General features: G+C 35.2%; 1 protein-coding gene across 2 annotated transcripts in view; it reads left to right on the top strand.

Annotated features, from left to right (window-relative positions):
- The window catches only part of CHM (CHM Rab escort protein), a 227,591-nt gene that overhangs the window by 15,186 nt on the left and 190,217 nt on the right, over nucleotides 1–22,188 (top strand). For both annotated transcript variants that reach the window (XM_007093297.3, XM_042974113.1), the window contains exon 2: nucleotides 16,176–16,242. In XM_007093297.3, the coding sequence (XP_007093359.2) occupies nucleotides 16,176–16,242 (67 nt within the window). The remainder of the gene's footprint in view (nucleotides 1–16,175; nucleotides 16,243–22,188) is intronic.

Raw genomic sequence — 22,188 nt, 5'->3', positions numbered from 1 at the left:
TGAGTTTTATAAATTCTTTATAGATTTTGGATACTAACCCTTTATCAGATATATTATTTGCAAATATCTTCTCCCATTCTGTAGGTTGCCTTTTGGTTTTGTTGATTGTTTTTCTTCACTGTGCAGAAGCTTTTTATTTTGATGTAGTTCCAAAAGCTTATTTTTGCTTGTTTCCCATGCCTCAGGAGACATATCCAGAAAAAAACTTGCTATGGCTGGTGTCGAAGAGGTTACTACCTGTGTTCTACTCTCAGATTTTTGTGGTTTCAGGTCTTACATTTAGGTCTTTGATCCATTCTGAATTTACTTTTGTGTATAGTTTAAGAAAGTGGTCCAGTTTGATTATTTTGCATGTTGCTGTCCAGTTTTCCCAACACCATGTGTTGAAGATGCTGTCTTTTTCCCATTGGATAGTCTTTCCTGCTTTGTCAAATATTAGTTAACCATAGGGTTATGGGTTCCTTTCTGGGTTTTCTATTTTTTTTTTTAATGGTTATTTTTGAGAGAAAGACAGAGACAGAGCAAGGGTGGGGGAAGGGCAGAGAGAGAGGGAGATACAGAATCTGAAGCAGGCTCCAGACTCTGAGCTGTCAGCACAGAGCTGAATGCGGGACTTGAACTCATGAACTGCGAGATTATGACCTGAGCTGAAGTTGGACACTTAACTGACTGAGCCATCCAGGTGCCCCATGGTTTTTCTATTCTATTCCATTGATCTATGTGTCTATTTTTGTGCTAGTACTATGCTGTTTTGGTTACTATAAATTTGTAATATAATTTGAAGCCTGGAATTTGATGACTCAGCTTTGCTTTTCTTTTTCCAGGTTGCTTTGGTTATTCGGGGTCTTCTGTGGTTTCACACAAATTTTAGGATTGTTCTGGCTCTGTGAAAAATTTTGGTGGTATTTTGGCAAGGATTGCATTAAACATGTAGTTTGCTTTGGGTATTATAGACATTTTAACGATATTTCTTTTAGTCCATGAGCATGGAATGTCTTTCCATTTTTCTGTGTCATATTGAATTTCTTTCATCAATGTTTTATAGTTTTCAGAGTACAGGTCTTTCACCTCTGTGGTTAAGTTTATTTCTAGGTGTCTTTTTTATTTTGGTGCAATTGGAAATGGAATTATTAATTTCTCTTTCTAGATTATTGGTTTATAGAAATGCAACAGATTTCTGTACATTAATTTTATATTGTGTGACTTTACTGAATTTTCTCATTAGTTCTAGCAGGTTTTTGGTGGAGTTTTTATTTATCTATTAATCTTTTAAAATTTTTTAACATTTTTTTTATTTTTGAGAGACAGAGGCAGAGCATGAGGAGGGGAGGGGGAGAGAGAGAGAGAGAGAGAGAGAGAGAGAGATAGATAGATACAGAATCTGAAGCAGGCTCCAGGCTCTGAGCTGTCAGCACAGAGTCCAACGCGGGGCTCGAACTCACGAAGTGCGAGACCATGACCTGAGCTGAAGTCAGAAGCTCAACTGACTGAGCCACCCTTGTATATATAGTATCATGTCATCTGCAAGTAGTCAAGGTTTTACTTGTTTCTTACCCATTTTGATGGCTTTTATTTCTTTTTGTTGTCTGATTGCTATGGCTAGGATTTTAGTTCTATGGTGAATACAAGGGGTGAGAGTGGACATCCTGGTCTTGTTCCTGACCTTTGGGAAAAAGCTCTCAGTTTTTCCCCATTAAGGATGATGTTAGCTGTGAGCTTCTCATATATATGGCCTTTATTATGTTGAGGTATGTTGCCTCTAGACCTACTTTAGGCTTTTTATCATGAATGGATGTTCTGTGTCAGATGCTTCTTCTGTCTCTATTGAAATTATCCTATGGGGGTGCCTGAGTGGCTCAGTCAGTTAAGTGTCAGGCTCTTGGTTTTGGCTCAGGTTATGATCTCACAGTTCCTGGGTTTGAGCCCCGCATGGAGCCCTGTGTCAGTCTCCATGCTTACAGTGTGATGCTTCCTTGAAACTTTGTCTTTCCCTCTGTCTCTGCCCCTTCTCTGCATGTGTGTGTGCTTGCTTTCTCTCAAATAAACTTAAAAAAAATGATCATATGGTTTTATCCTTCCTCTTATTGATGTGATACATCACATTGATTGATTTGTGGTTATTGAACCACTCTTGCAACCCAGGAATAAATCTCACTTGATCATGATTAATGATGTTTATTCTATGTTGGGTTTGGTTTAGTGATAACTTTGTTAGATGCAAATCTATGTTTATCAGAGATATTGGCCTATAGTTTGCTTTTTTTGTTGTGTCTTTATCTGGTTTTAGTATCAGGGTAATGTTGGCCTCATAGAATGAATTTCAAAGTTTTCTTTTTTCAATTTTTTTGGACTGGTTTGAGAGGAATAGGTGTTAACTTTCCTTCAAATATTTGGTAGAATGTATCTGTGAAGCCATCTGGTCTGGACTTTTGGTAGGAGGTTTTTAGTATGGACTCATTCTTTGGAGGCTATCAGTCTGTTCAAATTTTGTATTTTATCTTGTTTCAGTTTTGGAATTTGTATGTTTCTAGGAATTCACCCATTTCTTCCAGATTGCTCAGTTTGTTGGCATGTAATTTTTTAATATTCTCTTAGAATTGTTTGTATTTCTGTAGTGTTGGTTGTTATTTCTCCTCTCTCATTTGTGATTTTGTGTATTTGAGTCCTTTTTCTTTTTTTCTTGATAAGTCTGGCTAGAGGTTTATCAGTTTTAAGGATATTTTTCAAAGAACCATCCTCTGGTTTCATTTGATCTGTTTTTTGTTGTTGTTTGTTTTGTTTTGTTTCTATATTATTTGTTTCTATATTATTTATTTCTGCTCTAATCTTTATTATTTCCCTACCTCTGCTGATTTTAGGTTTTGATTGTTGTTTTTCTAGCTCTTTTAGGTGTAAGGTTAGGTTGTGTATTTAAGATTTTTCTAGCTTTTGAGGTAGGCCTTTATTATGGTAAACTTTCCTCTTAGAACCACTTTTGGTGCATCGTAAATGTTTTGGACCATTGTGTTTTCATTTTCATTTGTTTCCATGTACTTTTTAAATTCTTTTTTGATTTTCTGGTTGACCCATTTATTATTTAGTAGCATGTTGTTTAATGTCCATTTATTTGTAGTCTTTCCAGATTTTTTTCTTGTGGTTGTCTTTTAGTGTCATAGTCTGAGGTCAGACAAGATGCATGGTATGACTTTGGTCTTGGATTTGTTGAGGTTTGTTTTATGGGCTAGTATGTGATCTGTTTTGGAGAATGTTCCATGTGCAGTTGAAATCAGTATGTATTCTGCTGTTTTAGGATGGAATGTTCTAAATGTATCTGTTAAGTCCATCTGGCCCAGAGGGAAATGGCACCTGCCATTCTCTCTGTAAATGCTGCCTCTTAGGGACTTACTCTGAGATGAACAAATAACCTCCCTACTGTGTGTTCCAGGCGCTCCTCAGATGGCTGTTTCCAGACTATATGGCCATGGACTGTTTGCTCTTCCTTCTCTTGAGCAGCCCTAATTAAATTCTTAATGAAATAAAGTGGTAATTTTCATTAAATAAAACTTTATCCTTCAACTGTTTTAGTAAACTCAATGCAATCACTATTCAGCTTTTAATAAGGATAAAATAATTATTCTTAATGTTTTCTAAATGATATGTAGCTAGTTTTTCTCTTCAATACATAATGAGAGTACATTTGAAATTTGAAGTGTTTTACTTTATAGAATGTTATATGGCTTGAACAAACAAATTCAGAAGTCCTTTCAAATTTAGTTTATAAGGCTTATAGTTTTTCTCTACTTTTTAAAAACTAGATTTCATGATAGGATTTTAAATAAGGGAAGAAGATTATTTGTTTCATGATTATAGCACTCTTGGAATGAGTACACAGTCTCTTACATCATTTAGTTTCATAGCTTACCAAGTAATGCAATTAAGTTCATTTTTCTTCTTGGCATACAATAAAATATGTTCTGAATACAGAAAGTTTATTTTCTTCATCACAAGTTAAATATTAAGGTTGAAGGGAGCTTACCTGGGATATTCTTTGCTGTGAAAAAATCATTCTGGGGAGCACTGGGGTGGCTCAGTCGGTTAAGTGTCTGACTCTTAATTTTGGCTCATGGGTTCTGGGATTGAGTCCCGAGTGGGGCTCTGTGCTGACAGCATGGAGCCTGCTTGGGATTCTCTCTCTCCCCCTCTCTCCCTGCCCCTCCCCTGCTCACTTGCATCCATGCACTCTCTCTCTCAATAAATAAATAAATTTTAGAAAAAGATCATTTTGGTTACTTAAATTGATACAACAGAAATATTAGTATAAAGAAAATCAAGTAAAATTTAATTCTGGTGGAATCTGCTTATTTCATTTCCTGTAAGGTTTTAGCAAGTATTTACATTACTTAGTAAAACTTTTATCATTAAGAGAATTTGAGTTGATCTGTTTTTCTCCATGTTAGTAAAAACTGAATACTAAATGGCAGCTTTCCAAGAGATTATTTGATAGGCCCCAGGTTTCATTAGCTGTCAAAAACTTGGTACTAAATTTTATTTTTAAATCTTTTTATTATGGAAAACTTCAAACATGAAAAAGTAGACTAAAATAACCCCCATGTACCAATCTCCCAGTTCTAACATTTATCAATTTATGAGTGATTTAATGTTCCCTATTCCATTCCATTTTTCCCTTCCATTTTCTCATTACACTATCCAGCCTTAAATTATTTTTAAGTAAATTCAAGATATTATATTCTCTGTAAATTTTTCAATATATATCTAAAATGTAAGGCCTCTCCTTTTTAACCATAACTACAGTACCTTCATGCCCTTGTTTACCTCTTCAGTTTTTCCTAAGACATTTACCATTCTGTTTCTTTGCTGTAATGCTCCGTTCTTGTTTTTTATTTCTTTTTAAAAAATTTTTTAAATTTATTTTTAATTAATTTATTTTTTAAATTTACATCCAAGTTAGCATGTAGTGCAACAATGATTTCAGGGGTATATTCCTTAATACCCCTTACCCATTTAGCCCATCTCCACTCCACAACCCCTGCAGTAACCTTCTCTATGTTCTCCATAAGAGTCTCTTATGTTTTGTCCCCCTCCCTGTTTTTATATTATTTTTGTTTCCCTTCCCTTAAGTTCATCTGTTTTGTCTCTTAAAGTCGTCATATGGGTGAAGCCCGGCTGGCTGTCAGAACTCACGCAGTCAAGCCCCTCCACTTTTGTAAGCCAGACTCTGGGGCTCTGCCTTGCAGTGCTGGCTGCCCCTCCACCGCCCAGGCTCCCTCCCGCCAGTCCGCGTAGCGCACTGCCTCTCTGCTCTTCCTACCCTCTTCTGTGGGCCTCTCGTCTACGCTTGGCTCCGGAGACTCCGTTCTGCTAGTCTTCTGGCGGTTTTCTGGGTTATTTAGGCAGGTGTGGGTGGAATCTAAGTGATCAGCAGGACGCGGTGAGCCCAGCGTCCTCCTACGCCGCCATCTTCCTCACCAAAACCTCCAGATCTATCATTTTCTTACATTTCTTTCATTGTTTTAGCTTATATTACCATGGTTTGTGGTTTTCATTTATTTTGTGAGCATCTCTTTCTGGCATGCTGTTATTTCATTGTCTCGGATATTATTTCAGTCCTTATTCTGTAATTTTTTTACATTCAATAAGATTACTCATTGTATTATAGGATTTTACATTGAATAGGTTATTTTTTACTCCTTAATCTGTGTGTGTGTGTGTGTGTGTGTGTGTGTGTGTGTGTATTTACAATTAATAGGATTCTCAACTAAGATCCTTTTGCTTTGCTCATTTTTACGTCAAACTTCTTTATGTTCTTTTACTCGGGAGTGTGAACCAGGAAAGCTTTTCTAAAACCACTGTTCTAGATCTCTCTTTTCTTTGTTTCCCAAAGTAATAGAAACAGCCTCAGATCCTGCTGGCTGTGTTACCTTCCCCTAGTTTTGTATGGAGCTTCTCTTTCCTTTCTCCCTATTTTTCCTGTTCTGATGATTTTGGATTAGATTTCCAATAGTTACTTCTCAGTGCAGGGGTTTATCTAGAGGGAGAGTTTGCTTAATTGGTTTCCTATGTTTCTAAGGCCCAACTCAACCTCCCACTCCCCCAACTACCCTAGCACTCCCAGGGGTTCTTTTGTACTCATGCATAGGTTGGAGCCTGCAAAATTCCTCCCAATTTCCACTGTTGTACTCAAATGGCCTGCCAAGTTTCCAGTGAGTGCCTAGTTTAGGGGTTCTTTGGCTTTCAGGACTGTCACAGATTTATTTCTGTTACCTTTGTTTTCTCATGGACACTCTCTGATAATATGTGGATCTAATAGCTATTGATGATTTGTAATGACCCACTTGTATTTTGGAGTTCATCATATTTTCTCACCTGTCTTTGCTATAGATGTTCCCGCTTGGTATTTGGTTTTATATGTTGGTTACACTGTTACACTGTCTGTTTTTAGGGTAGTCTTGGGGGAGATTCAACAACTTTGCTGCTAATAAATACCATCTTCCCAGAATTCTGTTTTTCAAAAACATTGCTGCTAATACCATCTTCCCAGAATTCTGTTTTTATTTTTTAAGTTTGAGTCATTTACCTATAAACACAGGCCAAGTTGTTGATCCACCATTAATATTCACCCTTGAACCTATGGGTCATTTATTTCAAGCCCTTCATTTTATCTATCAGGATATCTATAAGCAAGCTGAATTTCAAAGAGGTTAAATGACTTTCCAGATATTTAGTATAATTCTGAAAACATGAATCTAGTTTTCTGGATGTTTAGTTCAGGACTCTGAATATTAAAACAGTATTCTTGTTATTTAATACTCAAAGCTCACACTATATTGAATTTAAAAAAGTTAACTTAAATTTTGTGAGTTAATGTTTTAATGGGTATATTTTTGTAAAGTTCTAAAAGTTACATAGATATTAATAACTATTTTTCCCATGAGAAGGAAATCCATAGATATTACATTAGCACACTTACTAATATATTCAGTATTTTGTCTGAATCAATGTTAATTACAATAATTGACAATTTAAGAAAACTATTTTTATCTGTACTTCTTGCATTGCTCAGTCTGGTGAGTTCTGTACCTAATGTTATTTATGCTTTTTACAATGGTGCAGAAGGTCTGTACATAGTGCTAAGTAGTAAAGAATGTGGCTCTCTAAAAGCTTCTGTACCCACAAATATTTCTTTGCCAGTAGAACTATTTTTTTTCCTAAAAACGTTATTCTTTATAAAAAGCAGTCACAGTAAATTTTCTAGTTCTATGTAATTTTCTTTCCATTCTCGTCCTTACTAGTAATAAATAACACATGAAATAACTTTCAAGGTGGAAAACAGGGATCCATTTTGAAATGTTATATAAAATAAAGAGTGATTTATGGCTTTGTATGATTTGGGCTGAAAGCACTTGGGCTTTGCTGGGTCATCAACATTCTGTCAGGGGACTCTATTATTTATTGTTCGGTATGCTGGGAGTGGTGTAAGTATTTTATATTTATCTTATGTAAGGTTAGCGTCAGGAAAAATCAATTCCAGATACTAATACAGTTTTAAGAATAGCTCATACAGAACTAACGTTAATATTATAGTTGTAAATGGCAAAGTTCAGCATTAAGGATTTGGACTAAAAGGAGATTTTGAAAAATGAATGAATAATGGTCTCATTCTCATAAAATATTTTAGATAAGATTCTTGAAAATACTAATTTCTTATCTTTTTGGTCTCTATTTTAGCCTAGCTACTTCAGTTGAGAATGATACATCTCTATCTTATCTAGACAGATTTTGCAAAATTGAAGAAATATGGGACTATATATGTTTGTTATATGATCATATAACATTCCCTAAGCTTCTAATATATTTTTTCTAGTTGTCAACTTTATACAAAATCTCAACTGAAAAGGACATGATGTAACAAATCGTAGTTTCTCCCATTACGAACTATTATGAAATGCTAATTTAATACCTAATATTTACTACCTGTGTTTTTTGATAAAAATGACTTGCAAGCAAAAGTTGTTGGTCTTGAATCAGAATTATATATTTTTCCTACGATACTTCGGCAGAGTTTTTGATAGGGCCTCACAAATGAATTTAATAATCACATTTATTGTGAAATGTTTAAATGATACTACATGATGACCTTCTATTGTGAATGTATAGAAAAGGCCTATAATGTGCATGTGGAAAAACCTATTGGGACTTCTTTTTAAAAAACTTTTAAGTTTTTGGATCTTTATTTTATTATTTAAAAAAAAAAATGTTTATTTTTAGAGAGAGAGACAGAGTGCAAGCAGGGGAGGGTCAGAGATAGAGGGAGACACAGGAGGCTCCAGGCTCTGGGCTGGCAGCACAGCTGACAGCTGTGCCCCTATGTGCTGCTCAAACTCACAAACCATGAGATCGTGACCTGAGCCAAAGTTGGACGCTTAACCAGCTGAGCCACCCAGGTGCCCCAAGTTGTTGGATCTTTAAAGATAACTTAAGGGGGCGCCTGGGTGGCTCAGTCGGTTGAGCGTTCGACTTTGGCTCGGGTCATGATCTCGCGGTTTGTGGGTTCGGGCCCTGCATCGGGGTCTGTGCTGACAGGCTCAGAGCCTGGAGCCTGCTTCCGATTCTGTGTCTCCCTCTCTCTTCCCCTCCCCTGCTCACACTCTGTCTCTCTCTCTCCTTCAAAAATAAATAAACATTAAAAAAATTAAAAGAAAAACAAAATAAAGATAACTTAAGTAAATAGTAAATAACTTATTTTTCTCCCCCTTCAAATAACTAATCTTATTGAAGGGGTAGGAAGAGATGGGAACAGAACCAGTATTTACTGAATGTCAGTGACATGCTAGAAGGCACTGTTTAAGATGTTTTATATTACTTTGTACCTATTCCTCCCTAAATTCCTATGAGATATATTATTAGCCCCATATTGTAATTGAAAACATTGTGCTTGTATCTTTGTACTTATATATTTTACAGTGTTTGCAGTGTAATGCTTTGTAATTTGACCCTGATTTAGGTTATCTGTTTCTAACTCATGTCTGGCTTTTCCTTATGGGAGAGACTATATAATTCATTATAAGCTTATATAGGTTTTGTAAAAAGGCCTCACAGAATGTTGTGTGAATTTGAGTAATGATTAAAAAATAGTTCACTTTTTATGGTGCCAAGTGTTAAAAAAGGTTTTATTTTTAAATTGGCCAAGGTTTTAAATGCTATTAAAATTGAACTTATAAGTATGAATTTAAACAAAACAAGCAGTTATTTTACTTTTTTTGTTAAAGTATCAATAAGACCAAAAAGTTTAAATGTATTAACTTTTCCTAAACAATAATTAAGAAAACCTGAAACTTAAAAGTCCAAATTTTAAAAATGTTTATTTATTTATTTTGAAGGAGGGTGTGGCAGAGAGAGAGAGAGAATCCCAGGCAGGCTTCCGCTGTTAGCTCAGATCCCGATGCAGGGCTCAATCCCATGAACCTTGAGATCATGACCTGAGCTGAAATCAGAAGTAGGATACTCAACCACCCAGGTGCCCCAAGCTCCAATTTTATACACGTTTATCCTTCATGCTATTACCAGAGGTGTTTTTTGTTGTTGTTGTTGTTTGTTTTTTTGTTTTTTTGTTTTTCTGAACTACTAATTTGACCATGCTGTTCTTCTGACTAAAATCCTTTCAAGATTCCCTGCTGCTTACAGGTTTCAAGTTCAGACTCCACAGTTTGGCTCCAACCACTCTTTTTTGAATATCACCTTTTGGTTCTCTCTTTCTTTACCCTTTACCAGGAATACTCCCTCCTACTTTCCTTTTTTCTTTCACTTTTTCCTTGTTTACTCTTCAGTGGGATTCCGGATCCTGAAAGATAGCTAGTGTCCCCTGCTCTTTGGAGCTTTCAGTGACCCTCTTCTACAGAGGAAATGCATCTTTCCATTGTGTTCCTATAATAGTTTTAATTATATTTATTATTTTAATCCCTTTAAGTCCTTATTCTTTTTTTAAGATCCAGAACTTTTTTTTATGTTTATTTTTTGGGGGGAGGGGCAGAAAGAGAGGGGGAGAGGGAATTCCAAGCAGCCTCTGCACTTTGAGTGCAGAGCCCAATGCAGATCTTGAACTCACAAACCATGACATCATGACTTGAGCCGAAGTCAGATACTTAACTGACATCATGACTTGAGCTGAAGTCAGACGCTTAACTAATTGAGCCACCTGGCCCCCCTAAATTCTTATTCTTTAGACTGAGCTCTTCTAGGCTCAGAATTGTATTTATCTTACCTTTTTTCCTCATCACTTGTCAAAGTCTGCTTCATCCCTCTATTTTCCCTTTCCCCATTTTGTCTTTCTCCTTTTCTTTCCTTTAACAAATATAGAGAACCTACTACATACTTCCTCTGTTCAAGGAACTCTGTTTATTGAATGGGTGGGAAAAAAATACGAAATCTAGGAAGATATTACTAACTGTATTAGTCTTTTATTTTAATCATTTGAAGCATGAAGATAATAGGTCCTTGCCTTTAATGTAGAGCCAGCCTATCAGTTTCATAAACTAGTGGGAGATGTCTGGATAGAAGTATTAACGGGAAACATAAATGATAGTTCTTTTGGTTATGTATAATTTGAACTCAGATCATGTTCAATATTGAAATCTGTCCTTGGCTTTCCTTTGTCTGCCAGAGGCGTGACTTCTGACTGTTGATTGCAGCCATGGATTAACCACATGCTTTTTTGCCTATGCTACTTTGGGCCAAATAGAGGAGAGTAATTTTACTTGATCTCAGAGTGGTACTTCGATGAAAATTTATTGCTCTTAAAATACCTTACTGAAGAATAACAAAAGTAGATCGTTTTTATAGAACAAGTACCCTCTACTAACAATTTAATGGTCCTATGAGGTAAATGGTGGCATTCCCATTGATGGATGAAGAAACAAAAGCTCAGAGATGGCAAGTGACTTGTCTGAGGTCACACAGCTAACAAAGCAGCAAAGTTAAGATTCAAGCATAGGTCTGCCTGATTGAGACCATGCCCATTTCTTTATGCTGCTGTCCTTCTCTTGAATCCTCATTCTCAGACTCATGTCCAATTGAAGAGAGTGTATTTACCATGGTATTTGGAATTTGAGATATCAAATTACCGAATTACTTGATTTTTGGCAAGTTATTTAATGTTTCTCATCCCATTTTGTCACATGGATAATAATACCTGCCTCCCAGGACTATAATGAGGAATATGTGAGGTGATGTATGTGAAAAGATATTGTGAACCATAAAGCCCTATACTAATGCTTGGTTGTATATTATTAATGCTGTCTTTTTACATGCTTTAACATACTGATTTTGCTTCCCGAATATTTCCTGTTGTCCTTTTTAACTAAGATGCTTGGCAGCAACTTTTAAAGCACAATAGTGACTGCATTTCATTAGTAACAAAAGTTATTTCGTTAGGTGTAAAAAGTTCAGATAGTTTTAAGATAAAAGACAGAAAAATCGCAGGTTTAACTGAAGAACTAAGGGTGCTTAATTAAACTTCTTTTTCTTAGTTCCTTCTATACCACACATTTTTACTATGTTTTCTCTTTGAATTTTTTTTTTAATGTTTATTTATTTTTTGAGAGACAGAGAGAGACAGAGCATGAGCAGGGGAGGGGCAGAAAGAGTGGGAGTCACAGAATCCGAAGCAGGCTCCAGGCTCTGAGCTGTCAGCACAGAGCCCAACGTGGAGCTCAAACCCACTAACTGTGAGATTGTGACCTGGGCCAAAGTCGGACGCTTAACTGATTGAGCCACCCAGGCGCCCCATCTTTTTCTTTGAATTATTATCCAAAGTTAAGGTTGAAAGTTTATGTTGGGCTTATTTCCAGTAATTTATATTTAATGGCTACCTTTAGTACTTTTGGTCAGAACTTTGTTTTTGAACCAAACACTATATGCCCACAGTCGTCACCACTGGAAAACTTTAGTTCTTCTGTGAATGCAGCTGGAGCTTGTGTTTAATGTGGTTTTTAACTAGATTGTGTCAATTGCTTCCATATGCATATTGCTTTTTACATAAAAAGGATAACTGTTCTCTTTTCTTGAAATCCTTGGTGCTTAGTGTGTAGTTTAAACCCTTGCCAAAAAAAAAAAATAATAATATGTGCTTCATTGTAGTGAGTCAGTGGTAGTATTTACAGAATTCCATTAAACTTTCAAAACATGCTTTGTCTGACTGATATAAATGACTCTTAATAGCTTCTGAAATGGTAGATCTTACGATAAAAAGTTATGGAACAGTCTTTTTTTTTAATTTAAATGCTTTTATTTTTTTTATTTTTTTAAATTTATAACCAAATTAGTTAGCATATAGTGCAACAATGATTTCAAGAGTAGATTCCTTAGTGCCCCTTACCCATGTAGTCCATCCCCCCTTCCACAACCCCTCCTGTAATCCTCAGTTTGTTCTCCATATTTATGAGTCTCTTCTGTTTTGTCCCCCTCCCTGTTTTTGTATTATTTTTATTTCCCTTCCCTTATGTTCATCTGTTTTGTCTCTTAAAGTCCTCATATGAGTGAAGTCATATGATTTTTGTCCCTCTCTGACTAATTTCACTTAGCATAATACCCTTTAGTTCCATCCACGTAGTTGCAAATGGCAAGATTTCATTCTTTTTGATTGCCGAGTAATACTCTATTGCATATATGTACCACATCTTCTTTATTCATTCATCCATCGAAGGACATTTAGGCTTTCCATACTTTGGCTATTGTTGATAGTGCTGTTATAAACGGGGGTGCATGTGTCGCTTCGAAACAGCACACCTGTATCCTGTGGGTAAATTCCTAGTTGTGCAATTGCTGGGTTGTAGGGTAGTTCTATTTTTAGTTTTTTGAGGAACATCCATACTGTTTTCCAGAGTGGCTGCACCAGCTTGAATTCCCACCAACAATGCAAAAGAGATCCTCTTTCTCTGCATCCTCACCAACATCTGTTGTTGCCTGAGTTGTTAATGTTAGCCATTCTGACAGGTGTAAGGTGGTATCTCATGGTGGTTATGATTTGTATTTCCCTGATGATTAGGTGATGTTGAGCATTTTTTCATGTGTTGGTTGGCCATCTGGATGTCTTCTTCAGAGAAATGTCAATTCATGTCTTTTGCCCATGTCTTCACCGGATTATTTGATTTTTGGGTATTGAGTTTGATAAGTTCTTTGTAGATTTTGGATACTAACCCTTTATCTGATGTGTCATTTGCAAATATCTTCTCCCATTCCATCGTTTGCCTTTTAATTTTGCCGATTGTTTCCTTGGCTGTGCAGAAGCTTTTTATTTTGATGAGGTGCCAGTAGCTCATTTTTGCTTTTGTTTCCCTTGCCTCCGGAGACGTGTTGAGTAAGAAGTTGCTGCCAGCAAGATCAGAGACGTTTTTGCCTGCTTTCTGCTCGAGGATTTTGATGGCTTCCTGCCTTACATTGAGGTCTTTCATCCATTTTGAGTTTATTTTCGTGTATGGTGTAAGAAAGTGGTCCAGGTTGATTCTTCTGCATGTTGCTGTCCAGTTTTCCCAGCACCACTTGCTGAAAAGACTGTCTTTATTCCATTGGATATTCTTTCCTGCTTTGTCAAAGATTAGTTGGCCATACGTTTGTGGGTCCATTTCTGGGTTCTCTATTCTGTTCCATTGACCTCAGTGTCTGTTCTTGTGCCAGTACCATTGTGACCAGTGTCTTGATGGTTATAGCTTTGTAGTATAGTTTGAAGTCTGGGATTGTGGTGCATCCCGCTTTGGTTTTCTTTTTCGAGATCACTTTGGGTATTTGGGGTGTTTTCTGGGGAACAGTCTTGAATGTACAATGTAGGGTATTAACTAGCCTATCCAGGTGAACATCTGAAATTGTTTTGTGATGAAATCATTCTTTGGTAATTTGTGATTTTTTTTGTTGTTGTTGTTAGTACTTGTAGTAGTAATATATATTTCCTTACATGATAACCAATTTTATATTGTGGCTTACTCTGATTCTAAAACACTAGTGGTGTTTTCAAACTGCTGTATTAACCAGAAAGTGAGATAATGTATCTTGTAAATGGTCTCTTTTTAAAAATAGTATTTTCTGGGGGTTCCTAGGTGGTTCAGTCGGTGGAGAGTCCGACTTTGGCTCAAGTCATGATCTCATGGTTCGTGGGTTTGAGCCCTGCATCGGGCTCTGTACTGACAGCTGGGAGCCTGGAGGCTGTTTCCAATTCTGTTTCTCCCTCTCTGTCTGCCCCTCCCCTGCTCACATTCTGTCTCTCTCTCAAAAATAAATATAAACGTTAAAAAATTAAAAAATAGTATTTTCTTATTCATCATTCATTCATTTATACAACAGTTGACATGCAGTGTTTTATTATTTTCATTTGTACGATGTAGCGATTCAACTTCTCTATACATTATGCCATGCTTACCACAAATGCAGCTACCGTCTGTCATCATGCATTGCTATTAAAATACCATTGATTATATTCTTTACACTGTACTTTTATTCCTGTGACTTATTTCATAACTGGAAGTCTGTGTCTTCTGTTCCCTTTCACACATTTTGCCCGTGCCACCACTCGTCTCCCCTCTGGCAACCATCACTTTGTTCTTTGTATTTATAAGTTTGATTCTGCTTTTGTTTGTTTATTCATTTGTTTTTTAGATTCTGCATATAAATTAGATCATGTTGTATTTCTTTCTCTGTCTCATGGATTTAATTTAGTATAATACCCTCTAGGTTCATCTATGTTGTCGCAAATGGCATGATCTCATCCTTTTTTATGGCTAACATTCCATTACACACACACACACACACACACACACACACACATGCACACACACAACAACACAAATTCTTTTTCCATTCATCTGTCTGTGGGCACTTGGATTGCTTCCATATCTTGGTTATTGTAAACAATGCAGCAATAAACATAGTGGTGCATATATCTTTTGGAAATAGTGTTTTCATTTTCTTTGGGTAAATACCTGATACCGGAATTACTGGATCATATGGTATTTCTAATTTTAATTTTTTGAGGAACCTCCATACTGTTTTGCACTGGGCACATCAGTTTGCATCCCCACCAACAGTTCACAATGGTTCTTTTATCTCCATATCCTCAACAACTCACTACTTGTCTTTTTGTATTTGGCCATTCTGGCAAGTATATGATATCTCATTGTGGTTTTGATTTGCATTTCCCTGATGATCAGTGATGTTGAGCATCTTTTCATGTGTTTTTTGGCCATCTGTATGTATTCTTTGGAAAAATATCTATTCAGGCCCTTTGTCCATTTTAAACTGGATTATTTATTTATATAGGTGTTTAATTGTATAAATTCTTTATATATTGTGGATATTAACCCTTTATTGGATATGTCATTTGCAAACATTTCCCATTCAGTAGGTTACTTTAGTTTTGTTGACAGTTTCCTTTGCGGAGCACGAGCTTTTTATTTTTATGTAGTTTTGGTAGTTTATTTTTTGTTTTGTTTCCCTTGATTTAGGAGATGTAGAAAAATGCTGGTATGCCAATGTCAAAGAAATTACTGCGTGTATTTTCCTCTAGGAGTTTTATGGTTTCAGGTCTCAATAAAAGCCCTCCTTTTAAACTAGTTAACCTATTACTTAAACTGAAAAATGTATCCTATTCCCCCTCATAGGCACTGTGGCTTTGGAGTTAGATTTGGTTTCAAACTTCAACAATAGAAAAAAATGTTAAAGCATTAGGAAACAAGTTAACATATTTGCACCTCAGTATTTACTTTCTAAAATGTGTATGCCAGTGGTGCTTCTTTCTTGGTATGGTTGAGAAAATGAGAGGAGCTAGTGTGGGAACGTAGCTCCTTTAATAACAAAGTGCTATATTAATAATATTTTGACAATTGCTCATTTATGGAAATTTGCATACAAAAAGAATTTCAGTATAGTACTTGATTTAAAAAAAAAATCTCTTCCACATAATAAAATTCTTAGTATAAGCAGTATACATTTAGCAAATATCCAATGGTATAATAGTATAAACTTTATCATTTTGAATATAAGGATGAGCCTCTTTTGTTAAACTCCTTTTATGCAGTGATGGCATGCATTGAACTATTTGTATAATATATAGCATATGTTATAAGCTATATTATAAGTGGATATATATATATGTATTTTTACATTATAAGTGATATAGGTGTGTGTTTTCATAGGTTTGCCTGAATCCATCACTGCAGCTGCATGTTCAAGAAGTGGCCAGAGGGTTCTGCATGTTGATTCGTAAGTTTATCAATGGTAGCATTAATACTTCCTAAATATCTCTATACAAAATCACAATAAATACACACGTGTGTGTTCATATGTGTGTATATTATGTATAAACTATTTAAGTTAGACAAATGATTGGAATTGTTTTAGTTTCACCCAAAATACGTGAAATATACAAAATACAAGGTTTACAGTTTACTCTTCGAAGTAGTGATGTTTTTTTTGAGAATTAACCAAATGTAGCATAATTTTTTTCACGAGTGATTTTGTTTTTTAAATGATAAATAATTAATCCAAGAGACTGGGAAATCTCACACTTGCTTTTTTCCATATATAAGCGTGAGGCTGTATACAACCTGTATGTTCTATTTATTTTGGGTTTCATATTTTCTTTGTTTTTGAAGTATATTTCACATACAACATTATCTTAGTTTCCAGTGTATGACATAATGATTGGACCACTTTCATACGTTGGAAAATATCAATACAATAAGCCTAGTCACCATCTGTGACCAAAGTTAAAACATTGCATTTTTTTGTGATAGGAATTTTTAAGATTTATTTTCTTAGTCTTTCAAATTTGCAATATGGCATTATTCAGTATAGTCACCATGCTGTACGTTACATCCTCATGACTTACTTTGTAATTGGAAGTTTGTGCCTCTTTGTCCCCTTAACTTATATATACCCCCCCAACCTGCATCCCTGTTCTCTGTATCTATAACATTGGTTTTGTTTTGTTTTTCTTTTATAGATTCCACATTTAAGTGAAATCATATGGTGTTTGTCTTTCTCTGACTTACTTCACTTAGCATAATACCCTAAGGTTCTATCGATGTTGTCTCAAATGGCAAGATTTCTTTTTTTTTTTTCATGGCTGAGTAGTATTCCTGTGTGTGTGTGTGTGTGTGTGTGTGTGTATATATGTATGTATAATCCTTTATCCATTCATCTATCAGTTTATACTTAGGTTTTTTCCTCCATATCTTGGCTATTGTAAATAATGCTATAGTGAACATAGGGGTGCATATAAATTTTTGAATTAGTGTTTTCTTTGGATAAATACCCATAAGTAGAATTACTGGATCATATAGTGGTTCTGTTTTTAATATTTTGAGGAAACTCCATACTGTTCCCCCTAGAGGCTGTACCAATTCACATTTCCCCCAACAGTGCATGAGGATTCCCTATTCTCATCTTTACCAACACTTGTTATTTCTTGATTTAAAATTTTTTTTTTAATTTAAAAATTTTAATTCTGATATAGCTAACAGTGTTACTAGTTTCAGGTGTACAGTATAGTGATTCAACAATCTCTGTATCACTCAGTTCTCATTAAGATAATTGTATTCTTCATCCCCTTCACCTATTTCACCCAACACCTCACCCACCTCCCCTCTGGTGTTTATTCTTTATATTTAATTGTCTCTCTTTTCTTTGTTCATTTGTTTTGTTTCTTAAATTACACATATAAGTGAAAACATATGGTATTTTTCTTTCTCTGTCTGATTTCATATAGCATTATATTCTCTAGATCCATCCATGTTGTTGCAAATGGCAAGATTTCATTCTTTTTTTGGTGGCTAATACTTCTGCATGTGTGTGTGTGTGTGTGTGTGTATTCTTTATCCATTTATATATCTATGGTCACTTGGGCTGCTTCCATAGTTTAGCTATTGTAAATAATGCTGCAGTAAACATAAGGGTGCATATATCTTTTTGAATTGGTGTTTTCATATTATTTGGGCAAATATCCACTAGTGGAATCCTGATTATATGGTAATTCTCTTAATTTTTTGTGGAACTTCCATACTATTTTCCACAGTGGTTGCACTGTTTCCGTTCAAACCAGCAGTGCACAAGTGTTCCTTTGTCTCTACATCCTTGTCATACTTGTTTCTTGTGTTTTTGATTTTAGTGATTCTGACAGATGTGAGGTGATAAATCATTGTAGTTTTGATTTGCAATTCACTGATGATGAATGATGTTGAGCATCTTTTCATATGTCTGTTGGTCATCTGAATGTCCTCTTTGGAGAGATGTCTGCTCATGTTTTCTGACCATTTTTTAATTGGGTTAATTGTGTTTTTTTGGAGTTGAATTGCATAAGTTCTTTCTATATTTTGGATACTAACCCTTTATTAGATATGTTATTTGCAAATATCTTCTGCCAGTCCATAGATTCCTTTTAGTTTTGTTGATTTTTTTTCCTTTGCTGTGCATAAGCTTTTTGTTTTGATGTAGTCCTAATAGTTTATTTTTGCTTTTGTTTCCTTTGCCTGAGGAGACATATCTAGAAAGATGTTGCTACAACTGATGTCAGAGAAATCACTGCCTGAGCTCTTTCATAGGATTTTTATGGCTTCTGGTCTCCCATTTATGTCTTTAATCCATTTTGAATTTATTTTTGCGTATAATGTAAGAAAATGGCCCAGTTTCATTTTTTGCATGTAGCTATCCTGTTTTCCCAACACCATTTGTTGAAGAGACTGTCTTTTTCCCATTCAATATTCTTTCCTGCTTTGTTGAAGATAATTAACCATATAATCATGAGTTTATTTCTGGGCTCTATTTTCTTCCATTGATCTATGTGTCTGTTATTGTGCCAGTACCATACCATTTTGATCACTACAGCTTTCAGCGTGTCTTGAAACTGGGATTGTGATACCACCAGTTTTGTTCTTTTTGAAGATTGCTTTTGCTATTCAGAGTCTTTTGTGATTCCATATAAATTTTAGGATTGCTTGGTCTAGTTCTGTGAAAGAAGCTGTTGGTATTTTGATAGGGATTGCATCAAATGTATAGATTGCTTTGGGTAGTATGGACATTTTAATGATTATTTGTTCTTCTAGTCCATGATCATGGAATATCTTCCCATTTGTTTGCATCATCATCAATTTCTTTCCTCAATGTTTTATGGTTTTTAGAGTACAGGTCTTTTACCTCCTTGGTTAAGTTTATCACTAGATATTTTATTATTAAAAAAAAAAATTTTAATGTTTATTTATTTTTGACAGAGAGAGACACAGAACATGAGCGGGGGAGGGGCAGAGAGAGAGGGAGACACAGAATCTGAAGCAGGCTCCAGGCTCTGAGCTGTCAGCACAGAGCCCGTTGTGGGGCTGGAACTCACGGACCGCAAGATCATGACGTGAGCCAAAGTCGGATGCTCAACCAACCGAGCCACCCAGGCGCCCCAGTATTTTATTATTTTTGGTGAAAGTGTAAATGGGATTGTTTTTTAATTTCTCTTTCTGCTTTTTCATTATTAGTGTACAATATCAATTGGATCTTTGTATCTTGTGATCTTACTGAATTCATTTATTCTAGTAGTTTTTTGGTGGACTATAGTATTATGTCATTTGCAAAGAGTGAAAGTTTTACTTCTTCCTTATCAATTTGGATGCCTTATATTTATTTTTGTTGTCTAATTGCTGTGGCTAGGACTTCCAGTACTATGTTAAATAAATGTGGTGAGAGTGTACATCCTTGTCTTGTTCCTGATCTTAGGGGGAAAGCTCTCAGTTTTTTCCCCACTGAGGATAATGTCAGCTGTGGGCCTTTTCACATAAGGCCTTTATTATGTTGAGGTATGTTCCTTCTAAACCTACTTTGATGAGGGTTTTCATTGTGAATGTAAGTTGTACTTTGTCAGATGCTTTTTCTGACATTTTTCATCTGTTGAAATGATTGTATGGTTTTTATTACTGCTCTTGTTGATGTGTTGTATCATGTTGATTGTTTTGTAATTATTTTTTTCTTTTGAGATTTTTACTTTATTTATCTTTTAAAACTTTTATTTTTTATTTTTTTAATGTTTATTTATTTTTGAGAGACCAAGAGAGAGTGTGAGTAGGGGAGTGGCAGACAGAGAGGGAGACACAGAATCTGAAGCAGGCTCCAGGCTCTGAGCTGATAGCACAGAGCCTCATGTGGGGCTCGAACTCATGAACCACAAGATCATGACCTGAGCTTAACCAACCGAGACATCCAGGCGCCCCTCTTTTATTAATCTTTTATAGGTATCTTGCTCAATACCAAATTAGTCAATTTATGTGTAGCACTATTAATCAAGTTGTCTCAAAGTGTTCAACCTAGTTTTCATAGAATTAACATTCTTTCTGCTCATAATTCACATAACATAATTACATAATTAAGAATTAGGTACAAACAAAACTGATGATTCATAGGACAGAAGTCATTTGGAGACAAAGGAGTTGTCAGAAGTCTGCTAGCCCCCATTGTCTAGCACATTGTGGCAGGCAACGTTATACTGTATAGAAGGAGTAGGAAGTGCCAGTAATCTTCTTCAATGGATCTTCAGTTAAGAAGTCAATTAAGTGATCTTCTACTTGGACCTAAAATGTTAACAATGGTAATTTCTAGTAAAAGTAATTTTATTTTATATATAAAATGGATTATTTGTGGAATTGTATCTATTAATTTTGCTTAGATGATAATGTATGAATTGAACAAATTTATTTTATCCCAATAATGTTCAGATCCTATAAACTTGTTTTTATTCTTCAAAACTTACTTATATATTTGTCAGTGAATTTATTTAAAATGAGAAAAATATCAGTGACCGACTACTCTTGTTCTCTATGTAAATTATTTTCTACTTTGGATCAGAAATCCTGCCAGACTAGAGATTACTTGGAAAAGAGTCAGGAATGTTGACTCAGAGTTCATCTAGACTGCAATGAAGCCTGCTTTACCTCATAGATTTTTATTGATCAAATTGCTCATTTCTGGCAGACCCAATTCTCTCCTTCCTTTGTCCAGTGATAAATAAATATTGACATTCATACTAAGTCTCCTTTTCTAGATCAAGTGAAAAAAGTACCATTTTTTTAATTCCAGTGTATTCAACATATAGTGTTATATTGGTTTCCGGTATACAATATAATGATTCAATAATTCTATACCTTACTCAGTGCTCATCACATGATAAGTGTACTCTTAATCCCCTTCACCTGTTTCATCCATCCCCCCATCTCACCCTCCCTCTGGTAACTGAATGACTTTTTAAATGTATTGTTGTATTTGTTTTAGTAATATTTTCTTGATGATATTGGCATCTATATTCCTCAGAGTTATTAGCCTATAGTTACCTTTTTTTGTGGTGTTTTTATCTGGTTTTGGATATCTGTTCAGGATAATGCTGGCCTCATAAAATGAATTTGGAAACTTTCCTTCTTGTATGTTTGGGATAGTTTGAGAAGAGTAGGTATTAAATCTTTAAATGTTTGGTAGAATTTGCCTGTGAAGCCGTCTAATCTTGGACTTTTGTTGGGTATAGGAGTTTTTTGATAACTGATTCAATTTCTTTGCTGGTAATCTGTTCAAATTTTCTATTTCTTCCTGATTCAGTTTTGGAAGATTACATGTTTCTACATATTTATCCTTCTTCTAGGTTGACCAATGTGTTGGCATATAATTTTTCATAATATTCTCTTATAATTCTCTTAGTATTTCTCTGGTGTTGTTTATTTCTGTTCTTTCATTTCTGATTTTGTTTATTTTAGTCTTTTCTTTTTCTGATGAATCTAGGTAAATGTTTATCAATTTTGTGATCTTTGCAAAGGACTAGCTCCTGCTTTCATTGATGTGTTCTATTGTATTTTTAGTTTATGTTTTATTTATTTCTGCTCTGATGTTTATTATTTCCTTCCTTCTTCTGGTTTTGGGTTTTGTTTGTTCTTTTTCCAGCTCCTTTAAGTGTAAAGTTAGGTTGTTATTTGAGATTTTGCTTGCTTCCTGAGGTAGGCTTGTACTGCTATAAACTTCCCTCTAGAACAACTTTTGCTGCCTCCCAATGAGTTTAGATTGTTATGTTTTCATTTGTCTCTATTTTTTTTATTTCTTCTTTGGTTTCTTGGTTGATGCATTCATTGTGAAGTAGTATGTTATTTAACCTCCATGTATTTGTGCTCTTTCCAGATTTTTTTTAATGTT

This window comes from Panthera tigris, chromosome X (genome assembly GCF_018350195.1).
Source record: "Panthera tigris isolate Pti1 chromosome X, P.tigris_Pti1_mat1.1, whole genome shotgun sequence".
In the NCBI taxonomy this organism is placed as follows: Eukaryota; Metazoa; Chordata; class Mammalia; order Carnivora; family Felidae; genus Panthera; species Panthera tigris.
This window is presented reverse-complemented; position numbering and strand designations above follow the sequence as displayed.